The sequence below is a fragment of the Oryx dammah genome, unplaced genomic scaffold, assembly GCF_014754425.2.
Source record: "Oryx dammah isolate SB20612 unplaced genomic scaffold, SCBI_Odam_1.1 HiC_scaffold_2, whole genome shotgun sequence".
NCBI lineage: Eukaryota > Metazoa > Chordata > Mammalia > Artiodactyla > Bovidae > Oryx > Oryx dammah.
Window position 1 is genome coordinate 61,848,794 of NW_024070186.1, and position 18,200 is coordinate 61,866,993.

Sequence of the window (18,200 nt, forward strand, 5' to 3'; positions counted from 1 at the left end):
GTAGGGCAAACTGCTGCTAACGCCCTACAGAGAGCCAGTGAAGTGTATAAATGCATTCTGTACAAATAAATAGATGTAATTAATCAATGAGATTTTTATAAGAAAGCCAAACTGATAGTGACAGGAAGTTGGCAATGACTTTTCTAGTTCTTGGTGTTCATTCATGCCTTTCAGAAGTGAAATGTTTTTGTCTTTAGTCCGTTTCGAGTTAGCCAGGCCTTAGTTTGAAAACATTTGGTCTGAAGTAGGATCACAAACCTTGAACAAGAGCTGGATCTCTTCTAATTCACCATTAGGAAAGAATTTCAGATACAGGTATATACATTAAAAAAAAAAAAAAAAACCCACACAAAACTAGACATTTAAAATGTATTGGTGAGAGATAAGAAAGCCTCTGTACCCGGACTTTTTATAAGTAAAAAAAGGATGGATGGTGCTAATCACCCAGGCTGCAGATGAAACCCTGGTGCTTTTCCCCCTCAACTTTTGAAGAAGATATTTGCCAAGATAAAGACACACGTGCAGCTGGACTGATTGAGGCTGACTTTCTCCTTTTACTAACTTGTCATTTAAAGAAACTATCTCAGCCTTATTTTTAAATCCTGTTATATTGAAGTTTAACCATATATTTGACTTGTGGTCCTCTTCTGTGGTCCACTCCAGACAGTTTCTCCCCCACCTTCAGTATATTTAAAGTTATATTAGAAAATGTGAAAGACTTTTTTTCTTTATGTTTTTTCCTCCATTTTGAAAAACAGTCATACTCCTCATTCAGTTCAGTTCAGTTCAGTCGCTCAGTTGTGTCCAACTCTTTGCGACCCCATGAATCACAGCATACCAGGCCTCCCTGTTCATCAGCAACTCCCGGAGTCTACTCAGACTCATGTCCATCAAGTTGGTGATGCCATCCAGCCATCTCATCCTCTGTCGTCCCCTTCTCCTCCTGCCCCCAATCCCTCCCAGCATCAGGGTCTTTTCCAATGAGTCAACTCTTCGCATGAGGTGGCCAAAGTATTGGAGTTTCAGCGTTAGCATCAGTCCTTCCAATGAACACCCAGGACTAGTCTCCTTTAGGATGGACTGGTTGGACTTCCTCATTAGCCTGAAAATTACTTTACTCTTTGCCCCAGTTCTTTTAAGTATCACATATTCCACCTTAACGTGGTGGTTCTGGTCCTCTCAATGTGTTTTACATCTGTAGTGATGATTGTCTCTGAGCAGTGTGACCACTGTTGGTGGGAGGAGGAGAGAATGCAGTATAAACCTTCAGATAGTTGAGATGGTGGGCATGCCAAAGAAACATTAATAGGACTGTTGGTTTCAAATTGGAAAATACCAGTGACTAGAAGAAATACTCAAAATTTGATAACCAACAATTCCACACAGATTTTTATGCCTTAAAAATTAAACTACAGTGTGCATCTGACTTGGTTTACTTTGAAATGCTCTGAGAAATTAAAGCACAATGCTGTGATGTAGCAAAAGTCAGCATTTTTTATTTCTTAGGTCACAGCAAAAATGTATAATAAACCAACTTTCTAATCCTTTTGAATTAAATTATATATATATACACATATATATATATAAAATAGACATTTACCACTCAAGTAATGTATGTGGGAAGAAAATCTACTCATGTAATTGAAAGTGAACACCATTAGGTAATGCTTTTAATCAGTTGTATTGATGATACCATTAGCCTAGCCCTTGTTTGGTAGAAGCTTGTGTTGTGTGCACACACACACATGCACACATATCCCTAACACACCCCTACAAGCACATGTGTGTTTCTCTCTTGCAGTATGGTCCCTATTCTGATGTCTCAGAAATTACCACTGCTGCAGGGCCTCCTGGACAGTGCAAAGCACCTTGTATCTCTTTTACGCCTGATGGATGTGTCCTAGTGAGCTGGGAGGTAAGTCAGGCACATGTTCTGCATTAATTTGTTTCTGCTACTTTATCTGTTCCCCAGTGCAAGGTACAAGGGATCTACAAAGCTAAAATTCACATGTAGGTAGGTGATTCTTACACAGTCTCTGCCTTAGTGCTTGCCAGGAGTTATGGAAATTTTACCACTGATCCAAATTAAGAGGAAATTGAGTAGTATCTTTTTCATGCTTTTCTTTTGCATGTATTTCAAATAATTCTGAGGCATCTTACTCTTTTATTTATTTATTTATTTATTTATTTATTTATTTGGTATAATTAGTTGAACACAAACATCATATGATTTTCTTCTCAATTAAATTAAATTTCCGAATTTTCCAGAGTCCTGAAAGCTCTGGTGCCGACATCTCAGAGTACAGGTTGGAGTGGGGAGAAGATGAAGAATCCTTAGAACTTGTTTATCATGGGACAGACACCGGCTTCAAAATGAGGGACCTGTTACCTGCTGCACAGTATTGCTGTCGATTACAGGTAGGCTGATACTGTGCGGCCGTTACTCACAAATACTGGTGTTCCCTGAAAGACTCTTTGGGAAACTTACTCAAAGGCTCATGAGGAAGGATGTTATGGGAAAAAGAGTCCTTGTAAATAAAAATAGATGCAATCGTTTTGGCATTTTACAGTTCCTTTTTGCTTCTCTGAGAGGTCCTGAAACATGGGAACAAAATCCAAATCATCTCCACTGTACTCCTCACCGCCCTTGCATTGTGTTTGCTGGTTAATTCATTGAATACAGGATCGAGTCCAAGGCAAAGTGGGCACAGCTCCTTAGGGAAGATGCCTTTTGTCTGAATTTTCCGAGATGCGCATTTTGCTGGGAAAGCCACTTAGACAAAAGGCAAAAAACCTTTAAAACTTCCATTCCAGATGTTAGCTGGAGCCAGAAGCAAGCAGTAGAGTAGTTCAGACAGTCGGCATTTGATCACAGGACCCATCTCCCACCTCTCAGTGACCACTAACAAGGTCTGGCTATCTGTAAGCTTCCACTTGGGTGTCCAAAGAGAGTAACATAAAGAATAGTCAGCTCCTAGCCTAACCCCCAAGAGTGACAGTAGTCATAGGTTTACTTTCATTTTATTGACTTGGGTAAATATTTTCTTCTCCCTTTGTAAAGCCTTATTGCCTTGAGAAAACAGGGTTCTTTGTTCATTTATTTCCATTTGTTCAGTAACATTTGAGCACTGCTTGGTGCCAACCTCAAAGAATGATCAGGATGACCAAAAGGAGAGATTACAAAGAATTATATTTTCACACGTGTTTAGATTTAAATAAAGAAGCAAAGATGCCAGGTTTAGGTTTCCATCTGATTTAAGTCATGGATCATATTGTTTATTACACGTCCATTTACTTCAGCCTCTTTGGAGAAAATCGTCCCTTCTTAACTTTGGGCTTCCCAAGTAGCTCAGTGGTAAAGAATCCGCCTGAAGTGGAGCAGATACAGATTCAACCCCGAGTCAGGTAGATCCCCTGGAGAACAAAATGGCAACCCACCAGCTCCAGTACTCTTGCCTGCAGAACCCCGAGGACAGAGCCCAGTGGGCCACAGTCCATGGGGGTAGCAAAGAGTTGGACTCAACTTAGTGACTGCGCATGCACACACACAAGGTAACTTTCCAGATCAGCAGATGCTTTTCTGTTAAATTCTGAAGGCTGTTTTATCGGAAACATTTCTGGTTAAACTCTTGTTATACACACCTCAAATGGAGGGCCTGGGACATAATTAACCCTTCATCAGTGAGTCAGGGTCACAGCACATTATCTGAGCTTTATAATAACAATGCTGAGTCATTGGGGAAAGGTTGAATTATGTGCTACACTCCTGTTTTTGGAAGAAGGCAGGATATAAATAAAAACTCTTTGCCATCACAGGAAAGAACTTCAGTCCAACCTGTTTTTGAGTTTTGGTCTCTCTTTAAAATGTTCTATTTCCTTTTTTCCTTTCTGGGTTTTTGTTGTTACTTACCACTAACACCCCAAAATTGCATTTTAAAGATACATTGGTAAGAATAGAACCTGCGTAATAATCTTGCCTCCCTGTTTCAACAGTAGTATTTTCAAACTTATTTGTTTGAGAATACTTATTGACATAAAATGAGTCAGACACTATAAAGCGGATAGTACTCTCAAGACCACACTTGCTATACTAAAGAAGTATTGCCAGGAAAAGTCTCCTCATCTTATATTAATTTCTTGATACCTATGAACCTAATCTGAATCATTTTTATTTGATGTTACTACAAAGTCAGGTTAAAGCCTGAATATTCTTTTAAATATTTGGTGCTTTAAAAATTAAATCACTGTAATATGTATATAGTATCATATAAAAATTGGATATTTTGTGCAGGAATTTTTGAATTTTTATATTCTTCCTTAGGAATGCTTCAATTAACATGTACCCAAATAATTCTTGGTTACATATGCTTACATGAGGCATATTGTATATTTTACACATACTCTTAAATATTAGTAAGATTCTTTAAAATGGTTTACTTTGAAATTTGATAATAATAAGAGATATAACTCAAGAAAACATTTTCCATAGTATAATGCTAGTAAAAGAAATTCGGGTCTTAAGTCAGATCCTGGAATATAAAAAGAACACTATTAGAAATTGGTAAGATTTGAATCTAACTACATAAGATCTATACATTGTTAATACTATTGTATCTCCTGGTTTTGATCATTGCTGTATAGTAATATATGCTTCCCAGGTGGTGCAGTTGGTAAAGAATCTGCCTTCCAATGCAGGAGACACAAGAGACTTGAGTTTGATATCTGGGTCAGGAAGATCCCCTGGAGAAGGAAATGGCAACCCACTCCAGTATTCTTGCCTGGAAAATCCCATGGACAGAGGAACCTGGCGGGCTATAGTCCATGGGGTTGCAAAATCAGACATGACTGATAGTTATGATATAAATACAGATTTTAAGAATTACAAAACTTATACTTTCTTGGTTTTTTTTAGAGATCACCAAATGTAGTATGGCTGATATCAGTTATTTAATTAAAATCTGTATTTTTTCCTCTGGATCCTTCATATCCCCTTAGCCCTTATTAAATCACTCAACACAAATGCACATATTTGACAAAGTAATGAGTCAAGAATCATTACTGAAGACCTCAATTAACACCAGTAAGGAGGTGTAAGAACAGAGTAAGAAGATGGAACCCAGATACAGAGTAAAATAAATAAAATGTTAATCTTAAAAATAATGGAGAAAATGAATAATAGAGTACATTAATAACATGAAAAAGGTAATAAAATAATTAGTGCTGAATTTTTCATTATACTATGAGATTGTAAAGAAATCAGTAATTCAGCCTTAAGTGTATATTAGGTTTGTATAGTCATAATTATGCAAGATATAAATATTTTGAAAGTTTGAAACAAATTTTGACCTTGATTTCCCTGTAGACCATTTGCTTAATTCTTACCTTTAACAAAGAGTTTTTCTCTTTTCTCCCTCACTCCACCCAGAGATCATCATCATTGCCATCACATTCCCTCAGGTTAATTAATGGTAGTCAGTTAAAATAGGAATATTTAAGAAACTCCTTATGGTTTCTAGACTCAGACCAGCACAGCATCTCAGTTCTATTCTTGTAAGTCGCAGAAAATAATTTCTTTCCATGGGCACTTGAGTCAGTAGCCAGTTGTGGGAGTCTAAGACAAACGGCTCAGCCTCCCATTCAGCCACTACTGCTGTTATCTCTCTTGATCACTGTCTAGGAATTTCCTTTTATTAAAAAAAAATTATACACACACACACATACATATATACACACATATATACACACACACACACACATATATCACATAACACACATACATATATTTATATCACATCCACACATACATATATGTATGTGTGTGTGTGTATTTATATATATATTTATATACATGCTTCCCTGGTGGCTCAGTGGTAAAGAATCCACCTGCCAGTTCAGGAGATGCAGGAGACATGGATTCAACCCCTGGGTCAGGAAGATCCCCTGGAGAAAGAAATGGCACCCCACTCCAGTATTCCTGCCTGGGAAATCCCATGGACAGAGGAGCCTGGTGGGCTACAGTCCATAGCGGTGCAGAGTGGGACATGACTGATAGTTATATAAGGTGTTAATATTAGGGGAAGCAAAATGAGAAATATATGCACTATTTTTGCAACTTTTCTTTAAGTCTAAAAATTAGTTCAGTGTATTTTGTTGTTGTCTTGTTTTAAGAAAATTGCTTTAGGAAAATTTAGGAAACTAGGAAAATTGCTATTGCTATTTTGTTCTTGATTTTCCTAGTGAGAAGGAGGGAAGTGAAGCACTGACCATTGGCTTAATACTCTGCCAGGATTTTGCATGTTAACAAATTAAATCTTTAAAATAACTGTATAAATTATGTGTTACTATGCCCATTTTATATCTGAGGAACCAGACTCAGAAACATTAATTTGCCTAAAATCACATGGTTAGTAACTAATGAAATCAAGATATGAACAAAGCTCCAACTCTAAAAGCTATGTTTGTTTCCTTGTATTACATAGTTGTTAAAACCTTAGTTAATATGAAAGTTGGGCTCCATAGTATCTTATTTTTCTGCCTGTGATAAATTTGTACCCCCCAAAATATCTAAATATATACTCTTAATTTGTGACATAAATATTCTACCAAAAAGAAAGTTGGTGTTGTCATGAAATAGGACTAGATGTAAAAAATTTATTACAGAAGGGTTTCAAAAGCGATTTGATAGCAAATGAGTGCTCTTAACTTGCTTCTCTGAAATGAATGATAACACACAGGCATTATAGTGAACCTTTGATATAAGAGCTCAGATGACTTTCCTTTTGGTTTATCATTTGTCCTCATAAGGTCTCCTGAGAAGTAAACTAGATTCTTGAGTACTTTCATTTTTGTCAAGAGGTTGCCAAGTGTTTTTGTAAGGGGAAAAGATATTGTTAATGATGTTTGTTGAGCACATGCTTTGTATCAGGTACTGTTCTGGTTGCTAGGGCTACAGCAGTGAACCAGACGACCTTGCCGTCACAGAACTTACATTTTAATCCAGGGAGAAGTTAAATGAAATATATACTACGTTGGTGATAAATGCTATAATGAAAATAAAAGCAAAGAAGGGAAATAAATGAGAAGGATCATGGGGGTTGAGGTGGGGGCAACTACAGCTTTAAATGTGGTGTTCAGAGAGGTCTCTGCAAAAGGCAAAACTCGAGAGAAGCCTGAGTAGCTGATTGAATGGGCTATGCAGATGTCAGGGAAAAAGCTTTGTGGAGAAGGGGCAGCGAATTGCAAAGGCCTTGAGGTGAGCAAGCTCGGTGTCCCTGTGAGACAGCAAGAAAGCCAGTGTGGCTGGAGCAGAGAGAGTGAAGGAGGAAGCAGGAGACAGTGAAGGCAGAATGGTTCTGGGTTCTTGGGGAAGGCGGTGGTGGTGAACAGATCGGATAGGCTCTCACAGACAGTAGTGAGAACTTTGACGTTACCTGTGTATCTGGTGGGAGAGCGTAGAAGGGACAGTGGTTGTTACAGACTGGGGGGCATGGACTGACGTAAATACCAGTTAGGAGGTCCCTACAGTCACCAGATGTGAGAGAGTGTAGTCAGATTTGAATAGTAAAGGGTGTGCTGATGGCTTGGGCAGGGGTATGAGAGAAAGAAAGATGCCCAGCAGTGATTCACAGATATCGCACAAACAACCTGAAGGCTGGGGAAACCACGGGCGGTAGAGTGGGGGTGGAAGGAAGGATGAGGAAGAATGCGGTGGACACCGTTTTGGAACTGTGTAGACACTTGAGTCTGAGGTGCCTATTTGACATTTAAATGGAGATATTCAGTGGGCAGTTGAATGCACTAGGCTGGCATTTAGGGAAGAGGTCTGGACTGTACACGTAAATTTGGGTGTAGGGATAAATGGCATTTGCCCTGAGACAAGGTGAGATGTCCAGGAGTTTAAGCAGAAGTGGTAAGAGGTGTGCAAGGCCTGGGGCCTGGTTTCCTCCAGGGCTGAGAGATCCTGGTAATGAGTAGCAGATCGCAGAGGTGACTGAGAAGCAGAGCAGGTAAGTAGAAACAAGAGGACGGCCCCGGAGACTGAACGCGTATTTGAGTGATGAGTGATCAGGTGTCAGCAGTGACACTCAAAGTCAGGGGAGAGCAGAGCATGGACTTCAGATATGAATTTCGCATTCACATGGAAAACAATGAATACTTTTCTAAATTCCTATACTTCTTTCAGAGCAGCACTTCAGTTAAAAGTCAGATTACTGGATTTTGACCCCAGCTTGGCATCTGAATCTTGGGCTTGAGTTATTTGATCTGACTTTGAGTTCCCTCTTCTCTGAAAGGCAGATAAATCTAAGGCAAGGCCATACAACCCTGAGCACGCCCCATCTCATCTGAAAGGCAGATAAGAATAGCTTCCATGAATTATCTACCTCAGATAGTTATTGTGAAGATGGTATAAGAGTACATAAAGTGAAGTGGGCTATGCAAATATGAAGTATTATTTTTAAATGATCTTTCATAAAAAACAATGGCAACATTATCTTTTATTAGCAGAAAAGGTGTGATTGATATCTTTTGGAAAGTGGTTATCAGTATGAACATTGTGGAGGATTTGTCTCCACCTACACTCCTGACAGCCGTCATGTTACTTTAGACTCAGCAGCACCTAGTGTGGAGGCATTAGTAAGTGCTCATGAAGTAATGGGGACATTGTCTCGCTGTTGTTTTTCAGGCTGTTAATCAAGCTGGAGCAGGACCGTCCAGTGAGCTTGTCCTTTGCCAGACACCAGCATCTGCCCCTGACCCTGTCTCCACTCTGTGTGTCCTGGAGGAGGAGACCCTCAATGCCTATCCCGATTCACCTTCTGTGTGCCTTGTACTGAACTGGGAAGAGCCGTGCAATAATGGATCTGAAATCCTTGCTTACAACATAGATCTTGGAGATACTAGCATCACCGTGGGCAATACCACCACCCACGTTATGAAAGACCTCCTTCCAGAAACCACCTACCGGTGAGTGCAGGAAAGCTGAAATACAGCTGCATGGACACATACATCAGTGCGTAGGGCTACAGAACCTTCGGGTCCTAAAGGCCAAATGGGTGAATTCTAGTCATTTTTAATGCATTTAAGAGTACTAAATGCAAATACATCTCAAAAACTTGTACTGCTTTTTACTTTATGAGTCAGTTACAAATTCCTAACCCTTGAGGGGACATTTCACCAACCATTTTAAGTCAATTCCTCCTCCTTAGTTTTTTGATAAACTGCTTTTCTTGGTGTTTTTCCTCTGTCTCATCACTCTGCTACACCTGCTGTCTGCACCTCTGAAGCAGGGCTCTGCCATTCTTCTGATCCCCTCAAAGCAGACACATTGTTACGGAGCATCTATGATGGATCTTTTATTCAGGATTTCATGAGTAGCCAGAGAAAAGACACTATATCAGACTCTACCCAGCAAAACTCAGTTAACACCTGCATTCTTCCTTTCCCTCAGCGTTCCTGTCGAGGAGCCAGCACTTCATCTTCCCCGATACACCTTTTTCTCAACATGGCCTCTTGAGATTTCAAGACATATAGTTCTGTCTCCAAGGGCTTCCCAGGTGGTGCTAGTGGTTAAGAACCTGCCTGCCAATGCCAGTGCAGGAGACATAAGAGATGCAGGTTCAGTCCCTGTGTGGGGGAGATCCCCTGGAGAAGGAAATGGTAACCCACTCCAGTATTCTTGCCTGGGAAATCCAATGGACAGAGGAGCCTGGTGGGCCACTGTCTATGGGGTTGCACAGAGTCGCTCACTACTGAAGCAACTTAGCGTGCATGCACCAAGCTGCTGCTGGGAGACCAAAAGTTCAGGATTAGCACTAGAGGAGTGCAGGAACCATTCGTTATTCCAGTGCCTTTTCAGGGTGTCTTCCTTTGTCAAGGTCAATGGCTTATTAAGGAGGTGAAGCAGAGCCTGATTCAGAAACAGATCCTTAGCTGTGTCTTCAGGCAAATTAAGCTTTTGGTGTTTCAGCGTCGTCCACAGCATGAGGAGAACAAGATCACTTACTTCAAAAACATGTTGTAAGGAGTAAGCAAATGAATATTAAATGCTTATGTAGAGTCCAGCAATACATAGCAACTGCACAGTAAACATGCACTGTGATTTTTACTGTTATCAAGATCTTTACCCCGAAAAACTGGTTCTTCTTGAAGTGGAGCAGGAGAATGCAAGCAGGTAATTTTACTGCTAAAAAAAAAAAAGGTTTACCACTTGACTTATTTTTTTTTTCTGCAGTGTTTTCTAATGTTGTAGTCTGATAGACCACCTTTTTCATCCCCAAGGTAGTCTATCAAACTATAACATTAGAAAACACTGAAGGAAAAACATCAGTTTATCAGCTGTAAGATACCAAAAGTTCCAACCTGCCTAATCATCTTATCCCTGCTTTCCCTCTCTTCCCAAGTCTTCTGTGGATAATTCATATGAGTGCATTCATTTTCCTTTTCCAAGTGATGACAGCAGCTTGTTTTCTCTTTCATTCTTTTCAGAGATCCCTCTTGGGCGCAGACCCACTGGGCACTGTTTTGTCTATAAAACAGTGATGAACACCATCCTTGCCCTCAGAGCACTCAAGGAATTGGGACACTTACACAGCAGCCTAAGATAGAAGGTGCTTATGACCTCACAGGCTGAAAATGACACTGTACAGAGTCCTTTTGGCATTTCAGAAAGGTCAAGACCCAGGGTTCAGAATGGTCAGGATGGTTTAAAGTAGGAATCAAGTTAGAAATAACTTAAATAAAAGAGGAATGACTTACATAGATGAAGAGACAGGCCCCAAGGGCATTTTTTATTTTTAGCATCTTATCCAGTCTCAGAAAACCACCCTCCACCTTTATATGCTGACCGAATACTGACCATTGTGTCCAAAGCACTCTAATTGGAAATCAGAGGTGATTAAACCCAGACCTTGACCTCAGGGACATTCCCCAGTGATGAGGCTCTATGGAGACCTGACCATGAGGTATATCTCTGGGGAAAAGTGAGCAATGAATGTCAGCCCCTAACTGTTTCTCAGAGACCACATGTCCAGAATATTGCCTGACTTGGACCCTCGGGCCAGAGAACCTATGAAGAAGCCCCTGGCTCAGGGCTCACTGGAAGGTCTCACGTCTGCTGTGAGACCCACAGTCCATGTCGGTGCCAGAATGGGTGCAGACCCTCAGGTCAGTCCTCTGATCATTCAGGTCAGCAATCATAAAGGGCTTTTAGGACAAGGTTCCAGCCCAAGAGTTTTGCCTCTTCCTCCCATTATGCATACCTTTAAAGGTAGTGTAAATGATTATAAAACTTCAGGGGTTTTAGAAAGTTGATATTGGAGGAAGGCTGATATTTATTAGTCAACATGTAGTCGAATGACTTCAAGAAAGAAATCTAGAAATCAAAAGTTCAAATGAAGAAAACTGATGTGGGGATCTTTGTTCGTTGATGAAATGCCAATTACAGTGGAAATTATCAACAATATATTCCATATAAGTGGTTGGTTAAAGACCTGTTAAAAAGTCCCTAATTCTTTTCAGTATTAATATACAAGGCTAGTATACTGAACTCAATGTGGAAAGTCACACGGGGAGGATGTCACCTCTTAACCTTACAGGGCAGCTTGGAAGACACTGTTTCGGATTGCATGAAAAATGTACACCTTTAGAAAAGACAGATCTTTGGCCTTAAGTCATATTGTGTGTTCTTGACCAAAAAAAAAAAGATTTAGTCAAAATATTTGCTGGCCAATCAATAAATTAAAAAATGGATGTTTCACACTTAAGATATTAAAATTAATATTCACATTTAAGATCATAATTTGTCCAACTTAAGGAATTTTGTTTCTATAATACTTTATTGGATTCTCTATAGTAGAACTCCAATGAGCCCATAGTCTTGTTCTTTTATGGTTCAAAAACATGAGATCGTTGTAATTGTGGTGAAATACAAAATGAGTATTTCAGGGAACTGAGGGTATAATTTTAGTCCAATCAACTTTTACCTCACCTTTTTTGTCCCACAAATTGGTCAAAATATAAGTGAACAGATCATGATGTTCTAGATAAAAATGTGGAATGAAACAGGCTATGGGGCTTGGATAAAAAAAGACTTGTTTCTCTTAATTTTTTTTTTTTAACCTTTAGCAGTTACACATTGTTCTCACATGGAGTCTTGCTGGGACAGAAATGTTCACTTCTCCAGCCAACCTACTGACACTAAAATGGATCCATCCTTTCTCTACTGGTGCTTGCCAGACTGTCCACTGGCTTACTAACATCCTGTATAAAATTTGGTGGGAGTTACAATGAGATTTTTTTAAAGGCACCACTTTTAAATTTAGAATTGAGTTTGTGTTTTGATTCGAGGAGGGAAAAAGCGTTAGAGAAAAAAGAAAAAAAAAAGGGATGTAGCTTTCTTTTGCATGCTTCGGCCACTATAGGCTTTGTGAGCTGAGACAAGATCGCCTGGTGTTACCCTTTTGCAGAGCCTTGGCATGAATATCTCCAGTGATGAAGCAGTGTCTTCAGCTTCAGCTTCTCCTCACCAAGCAGTTCAACTCTGTTTCTGTAGAGTTTCCCCTATACTTTGTTAAAACCTGAGCTGAAATCTACTAGAATTGATCCTGGGCTTTCTTCTAGAACAGTGATACTCAAAGCATCAGTATTAAGTGTAATTTATCAGGCCCTAATGGAAACCCCTCAGAGAAGGCAATGGCACCCCACTCCAGTACTCTTGCCTGGAAAATCCCATGGGCGGAGCCTGGTAGGCTGCAATCCATGGGGTCACTAAGAGTCGGACACGACCGAGTGACTTCACTTTCACTTTTCACTTCCATGCATTGGAGAAGGAAATGGCAACCCACTCCAGTGTTCTTGCCTGGAGAGTCCCAGGGACAGCAGAGCCTCATGGGCTGCCATCTATGGGGTTGCACAGAGTTGGACACGACTGAAACAACTTAGCAGCAGCAGCGGAAACCCCTGGAATCAGAAATCTCAGGATAGGGCCCAGCACTCTGTGCTTTAATTAGCCCCATAGGAGATTTTGTTGCCTGTTAAAAGTTTGAGAGGGCTCAGTGGCTCAGCAGTAAAGAATCTACCTGAAATTCAGGAGACGCAAGTTCGATCCCTGGGTCTAGAAGATCCCCTGGAAAAAGGATTGGCAACCCACTCCAGTATTCTTGCCTGGAGAATCCCATGGACAGAGGTGCCTGGCAGGCGCTAGTCCATGGGATCACAGAGAGTCGGACATGACTGAAGTGACTTATCACACATACCCACAAAAGTTTGAGAACTTTGCCCTAGAGCAGTGATTCCAAGTTTCACATGGAGAGGTTTTGCAAAATACAGAAGTCTGAGCTCCACCCCTATGGCCTAGACATCATTAGCTTATTATGTCAGCTGTCTCTTACTTAACCATCTTCACTTTGTTCAAATTTGTCTTCACTGGCAGGAGTTTCTATAACCCCTTCCAACCTCTTCTTTTGGTGATTTCTGTTTCTTAATGGCCTCTTTAATGAGCAGTGTGCTCACCTCCAGGAATAGTGTGGCTGGCTCAGAGCAGAACAAAGTTGTCACCTTCTTTGTTTTCCATAGTGAGCAGTTGGTAAGGTTGCTTAAGATGACTTTTTTTGGCAACCTCGTTATATGTCTGACTCATGTTGAACTGGCAAATGGCTAAAACATAAGGTATATTTGTTTGCTCTTTTTGCTAGGTAAAATGGGGGTGAAAATAACATTTTCTGAGTCCTTATATGTCAAGCACTACATTAGCCTGTCAAAAAGTGAATCCTGAGTCATTTCATTCTAACGAGATGAAGTAAGTTTTATAAGGAGACAAGTTCAGAGTAGTTCAAAAGTAGTGCACTGGAGTCAGACAGCCTTGACATCAATCCTGGGTCTCTCACTTGTTGCCTCTGTGGCCTCTGGTACAGAGGTCTTTGTATCTCTTTAAGCTCTTTGTATCTCAGTCTTCTGATCTATAAAATGGGGATGATTACTTTAACTACCTGATAGGGTTATTTTTTAGACTTCAGGTACCTTGTGAAGGGCCTGACATATCAGCTCTCAATAAATTTTCTGTTGCTAATGTTTGGAAGGGAAGAAATGAGCTGGCAGGTGGGTTATGACCTGATTAATGTGTGGAAATCTGGCATTGTCCTTCAAGCCATGGGAGACATATAAGGTTTCTTTCCTACAGAGGCAGGGCATGAAAAAAAAAAACAACTCCAAGTGCCTGGTATCCAGGGAGCTATCAGAAGGAGATAGGTTGAAGGGAGGAAAGACTGAGCCAGCAAAGGTTACCCTTCCCGGCAGCCTTCTCCAAATAACTTTACTCTGAACCCATCTTTTTCCTAAAGAGGTTTCCTGTATTTACGCTACTGTTTAATATTTCCTCAGAGGTCTACTCTTTAATATTTTTCTCTTCTTAATTAGATTATTAGGTAGTAGACTGGTGGGGTGGGGTAGCGTACAAAGCCTATCTTTTGTTTCTTAGGCCTCTCTTACCCATAACTCTTCAATGGAGGAAGAGGGGTGCCGTCCTCACTGTCCCCTCCTCCCTACTCTCAACACATCCTGAGAACTAGGATGGCTGACTGAGAAGTCACCTTCTCCAGTTTTCAAAGTCATTCTTCTTTTGACATAATGTAATGCCACTTGAGAAAGAGACAGAGTGTGTGTGTGTGTGTGTGTGTGTGTGTGTGTGTGTATAAAATGCATCATGTTACGCTGTGATCTTCTGAAGCAGTAATGTATTTGAGATCTAAAAGTAGCAGATATTTTAATAATGAAAGTCCAGTCAAAATTTATAAAGAATATACTTCTTAATTTGATTTTATTGAATCAGTATTATCAGGATACTGATGGATATTGCAAACTCCCAGACACTTGAAGAGATTTTTCACATCAATTCAGATGGCCAAGACAGAGCTTCTCAGAGTTAAATCACTTCCCTGCATTGGAAAGAAAACTTCCATTTCCCTTGCATTTAACTTTGCAGAGCTTAAGATTTCAGAAACTGACATACATTGCATGTTTGGGGGCGGGGGAGCTATAGAGCTTATCTAAATGTCAAGATTAACATGTTACTTCAGTGAGAAAGAGAGAACATCTCAAGTTTGGGTTTGGGATAGACTAATTAATTTAATAGAACTTGAAAATCAGTTTTTTCTGAGGTTAATTCTTAGAATTGTTCCTCAAGATAGTATTTGGTTCCATCCGTCCTAGGTGAGTTGTCACTAGAATTAGGAAATTATTTTCATACACTGCATTTTCATCACAAAACACCAGAAATATTAGCTTCCTTAGTCCCTGTTCAGTTTTCTCAGCCTTCTGGACTCAGACTCAGAGTTTTTGATACTTTTACCAATTGCAAGAAGACATGGCTTCATTTGATCAAGTCCTCAGTTCTATTTCAGTTTTGAGTGTCACTTCATCCTTAAAACTAATTAATATTAGGTCAGTGCATCAGCCACAGGGGAAAATGTTTTCCATGCATTTTTACTGAAACACGTTTTTTTGCTTGAATAAATTGAAGCAAATATTTTAAAATCTAGGTGGTTCGGTGGTGCTGCTTATATGTATTTTAGTTGCCCAGTTGTGTCTGATTTCTCTGTGACCCCATGGACTGTAGCCTACCAGGCTTCTCTGTCCATGGGATTTCCCAGGCAAGAATACTGCAGTGGGTTGCCGTTCCCTTCTCCAGTGGTTCTTCCTGACCCAGGGATCAACCCCAAGTTTCCCACATTGTAAGCAGATACTTTACCACCTGAGCCACCTCGGGGCACTAGTGGTAAAGAACGCACTGCCAGTGCAGAAGGCATGAGAGAGATGGGTTCGATCCCTGGGTCAGGAAGATCTTCTGGGGGAGGTCATGGCAGCCTACCCCAGTATTCTTACCTGGGGAATCCCATAGACAGAGGAGCCTGCAGTCCATAGGGTCGCAAGGAGTCTGACACGACTGGAGCAACTTAGCACACACACACACAGTTCATTCCAAGGCCAAAAGTTTTAATAATGTGAAAGGAAATTTGACTGTTCTAAATGTCTGTTTCATTGGCAAAAGGCAGTTGTTGAATTGAAAGTGTGGTTCGAATTAAAATTATCTTTTGGTTGGAAGAAGCTGTGTTTGGTTCAAGTTATACCTGGAGGGAACGGTGTGTTAATACATGAAGACTATGAGTCTAGAAAGACCAGCTTCACACCCAGATCTGACCTGTATCTGCCGTGAGGATTAATGCAAATGACTGAACCTAGCTGGCGGCAGTTTCTGCACTTGTGGAATAGACAAAGGGTCAGGGTAGAAATTAGTGATAGTATTGCACAAATCTAGACTTCAGCACCTACTAGCTACTGTATCATTTAAGTTGAGTTATTTAACTGAAGTTTCCTCATCTCTAAAAGCAAGAGAAACAGTCATCTGACCACATCTGTGGTCTGGAAGGCCAACTGAACTGTGCCATTTTATAGATGGGACTTGAGCATCCATGGATTTTAGTAACACTGGGGGTCCTGAGACCAGCCCTCCACGGGTACCAAGGGACAACTGACTCCATAGCACAGACCCTTGAACAGAGCAAGTTCTCAATGTTGTTGTTGCAGAGGTTATTGTTAACATTTCACCCGTTCCCAAGCTGCTACCTCACCTTCTGAGGACGGTTTAAAAAGAAGGCTGTCCTTTTAGCTGTTGTTGGGTCCTTGACAATAATTTAGAGAAAGGAAAAACACAGATGGAATCCGCACATTCCTCAAGTAATAAAGTGCCCTGGTGGTAGTAATACAACTAGAATGCAGACAGCCCTCACGTGCCCGGTGCAGTGCGTCTCACGTGGGGGCCCAGCACATTTTCTTCATTGTTGGGGAGGAATACGGTCTGAAAGGAAGTCATAAAAATAATAACTCCATAGATTAGCACTTTAAAGTTTACCAGAGAGCTTTTGGCCACCTGGATTCCTTTTCTGATTGAATGGTGAAGTATAAAAAGTTAAAAAATAGAAAATGCTTCCCACATTGCTTATCTTAAATAAGTAATCCTCTTCGTAAATGCAGCAAATATATTACCACTCCCATTTTATAGAGAAGGAAACTGTTACTTTACAGGTGTTAGATAATTTCCCTGCAGTCACCAAAGTGATTAGCAGAGTAGCCAGAGGCTTCACTGCTCAGGAGGAACACTGGAGGTGCTAAATAGAAATCTTCAGAATGAGTGAAGTCATCAGAGCAAAACCACTTGTATGCTTTTATTATCAGGTAAAATGAGCATAAATTATAATATACTTTTATGAAAATAAAATACCATTTTCATTTGTGTTTCTGAAGCTTGTTTATATGGAAGATAAAATGGAAACTGACTAAACAACAAATTTTGTTCCTTTAAATTTTTTTTTTTTTTAAAGGGAAAAATCTCCTAAATGTGGACATTAGGAAAAGCCTTTTACTATACTTGAAACCACTCAATAATAGGTGAGAATATTTATGGCTAATATTCAATTCATTTACCAAATACATCTTGAGTTAAAAGTTCTGAGAGCCAGAGAGCTACACATGTAAGAAGCCCACTACCTACCACAATACTACAGGGGCCTTGCAAAGAAAATGAATTTACAAAAGAAATTAAATATTAAATCTACATTTCTTTCTGTGTCTTGATACTTGTGTGTTATAAACTATTTTTAATTCTTATACATGATTGAAATCTTCTCTCATTTTTTGTCTTGGGCAGAAGAGCAATCTTAAGCAACCCATTATACCTCACTTTCTTTTACTTCCTGATGTAGCCAAGGGCTGTTGTGGCTGCATGGAGCAAAGCAGTAGGATCACCTTGAATATTAGGTGAGCCTGGCTCTGGAGGACTATGGGCAAGCAGATGGTAGGAAGCATCTTGGTCTCTGGGCTCTAGGAATACCTCTGCACAGAATAAAGGGAAGGAATAGCACGCTGAACAGTAGAAAGACATTCACATAAACTATGTAGGTGAGGAGATTTGTTTATTATTGGAAAAAGACTGAGACTTAAAGGTCTAGCTTAATTTCTTTTTCCTCAGTAGGGGAAAAAGGAGTAATTTCTACCACCATGATGACTATCTTTTGGAAAGACTTTTCCTCTCTATTTGCAGAAAAATTTCTTTCTTTTCAAATAATGGGGGGAAAACTCTTACATTAATACCATACAGCTATTTTACAAGACTCCTGTTAGGAAGCAAAGAAGAGTTTATTGTAGTCTTT

At 40.0% G+C, this 18,200-nt stretch overlaps 1 protein-coding gene across 2 annotated transcripts in view; it reads left to right on the forward strand.

Annotated features, from left to right (window-relative positions):
- Nucleotides 1-18,200, forward strand: part of FNDC3B (fibronectin type III domain containing 3B) — a 356,356-nt gene that overhangs the window by 303,225 nt on the left and 34,931 nt on the right. For both annotated transcript variants that reach the window (XM_040248765.1, XM_040248772.1), the window contains exons 20-22: nucleotides 1,802-1,915; nucleotides 2,269-2,418; nucleotides 8,684-8,964. In XM_040248765.1, the coding sequence (XP_040104699.1) occupies nucleotides 1,802-1,915; nucleotides 2,269-2,418; nucleotides 8,684-8,964 (545 nt within the window). The remainder of the gene's footprint in view (nucleotides 1-1,801; nucleotides 1,916-2,268; nucleotides 2,419-8,683; nucleotides 8,965-18,200) is intronic.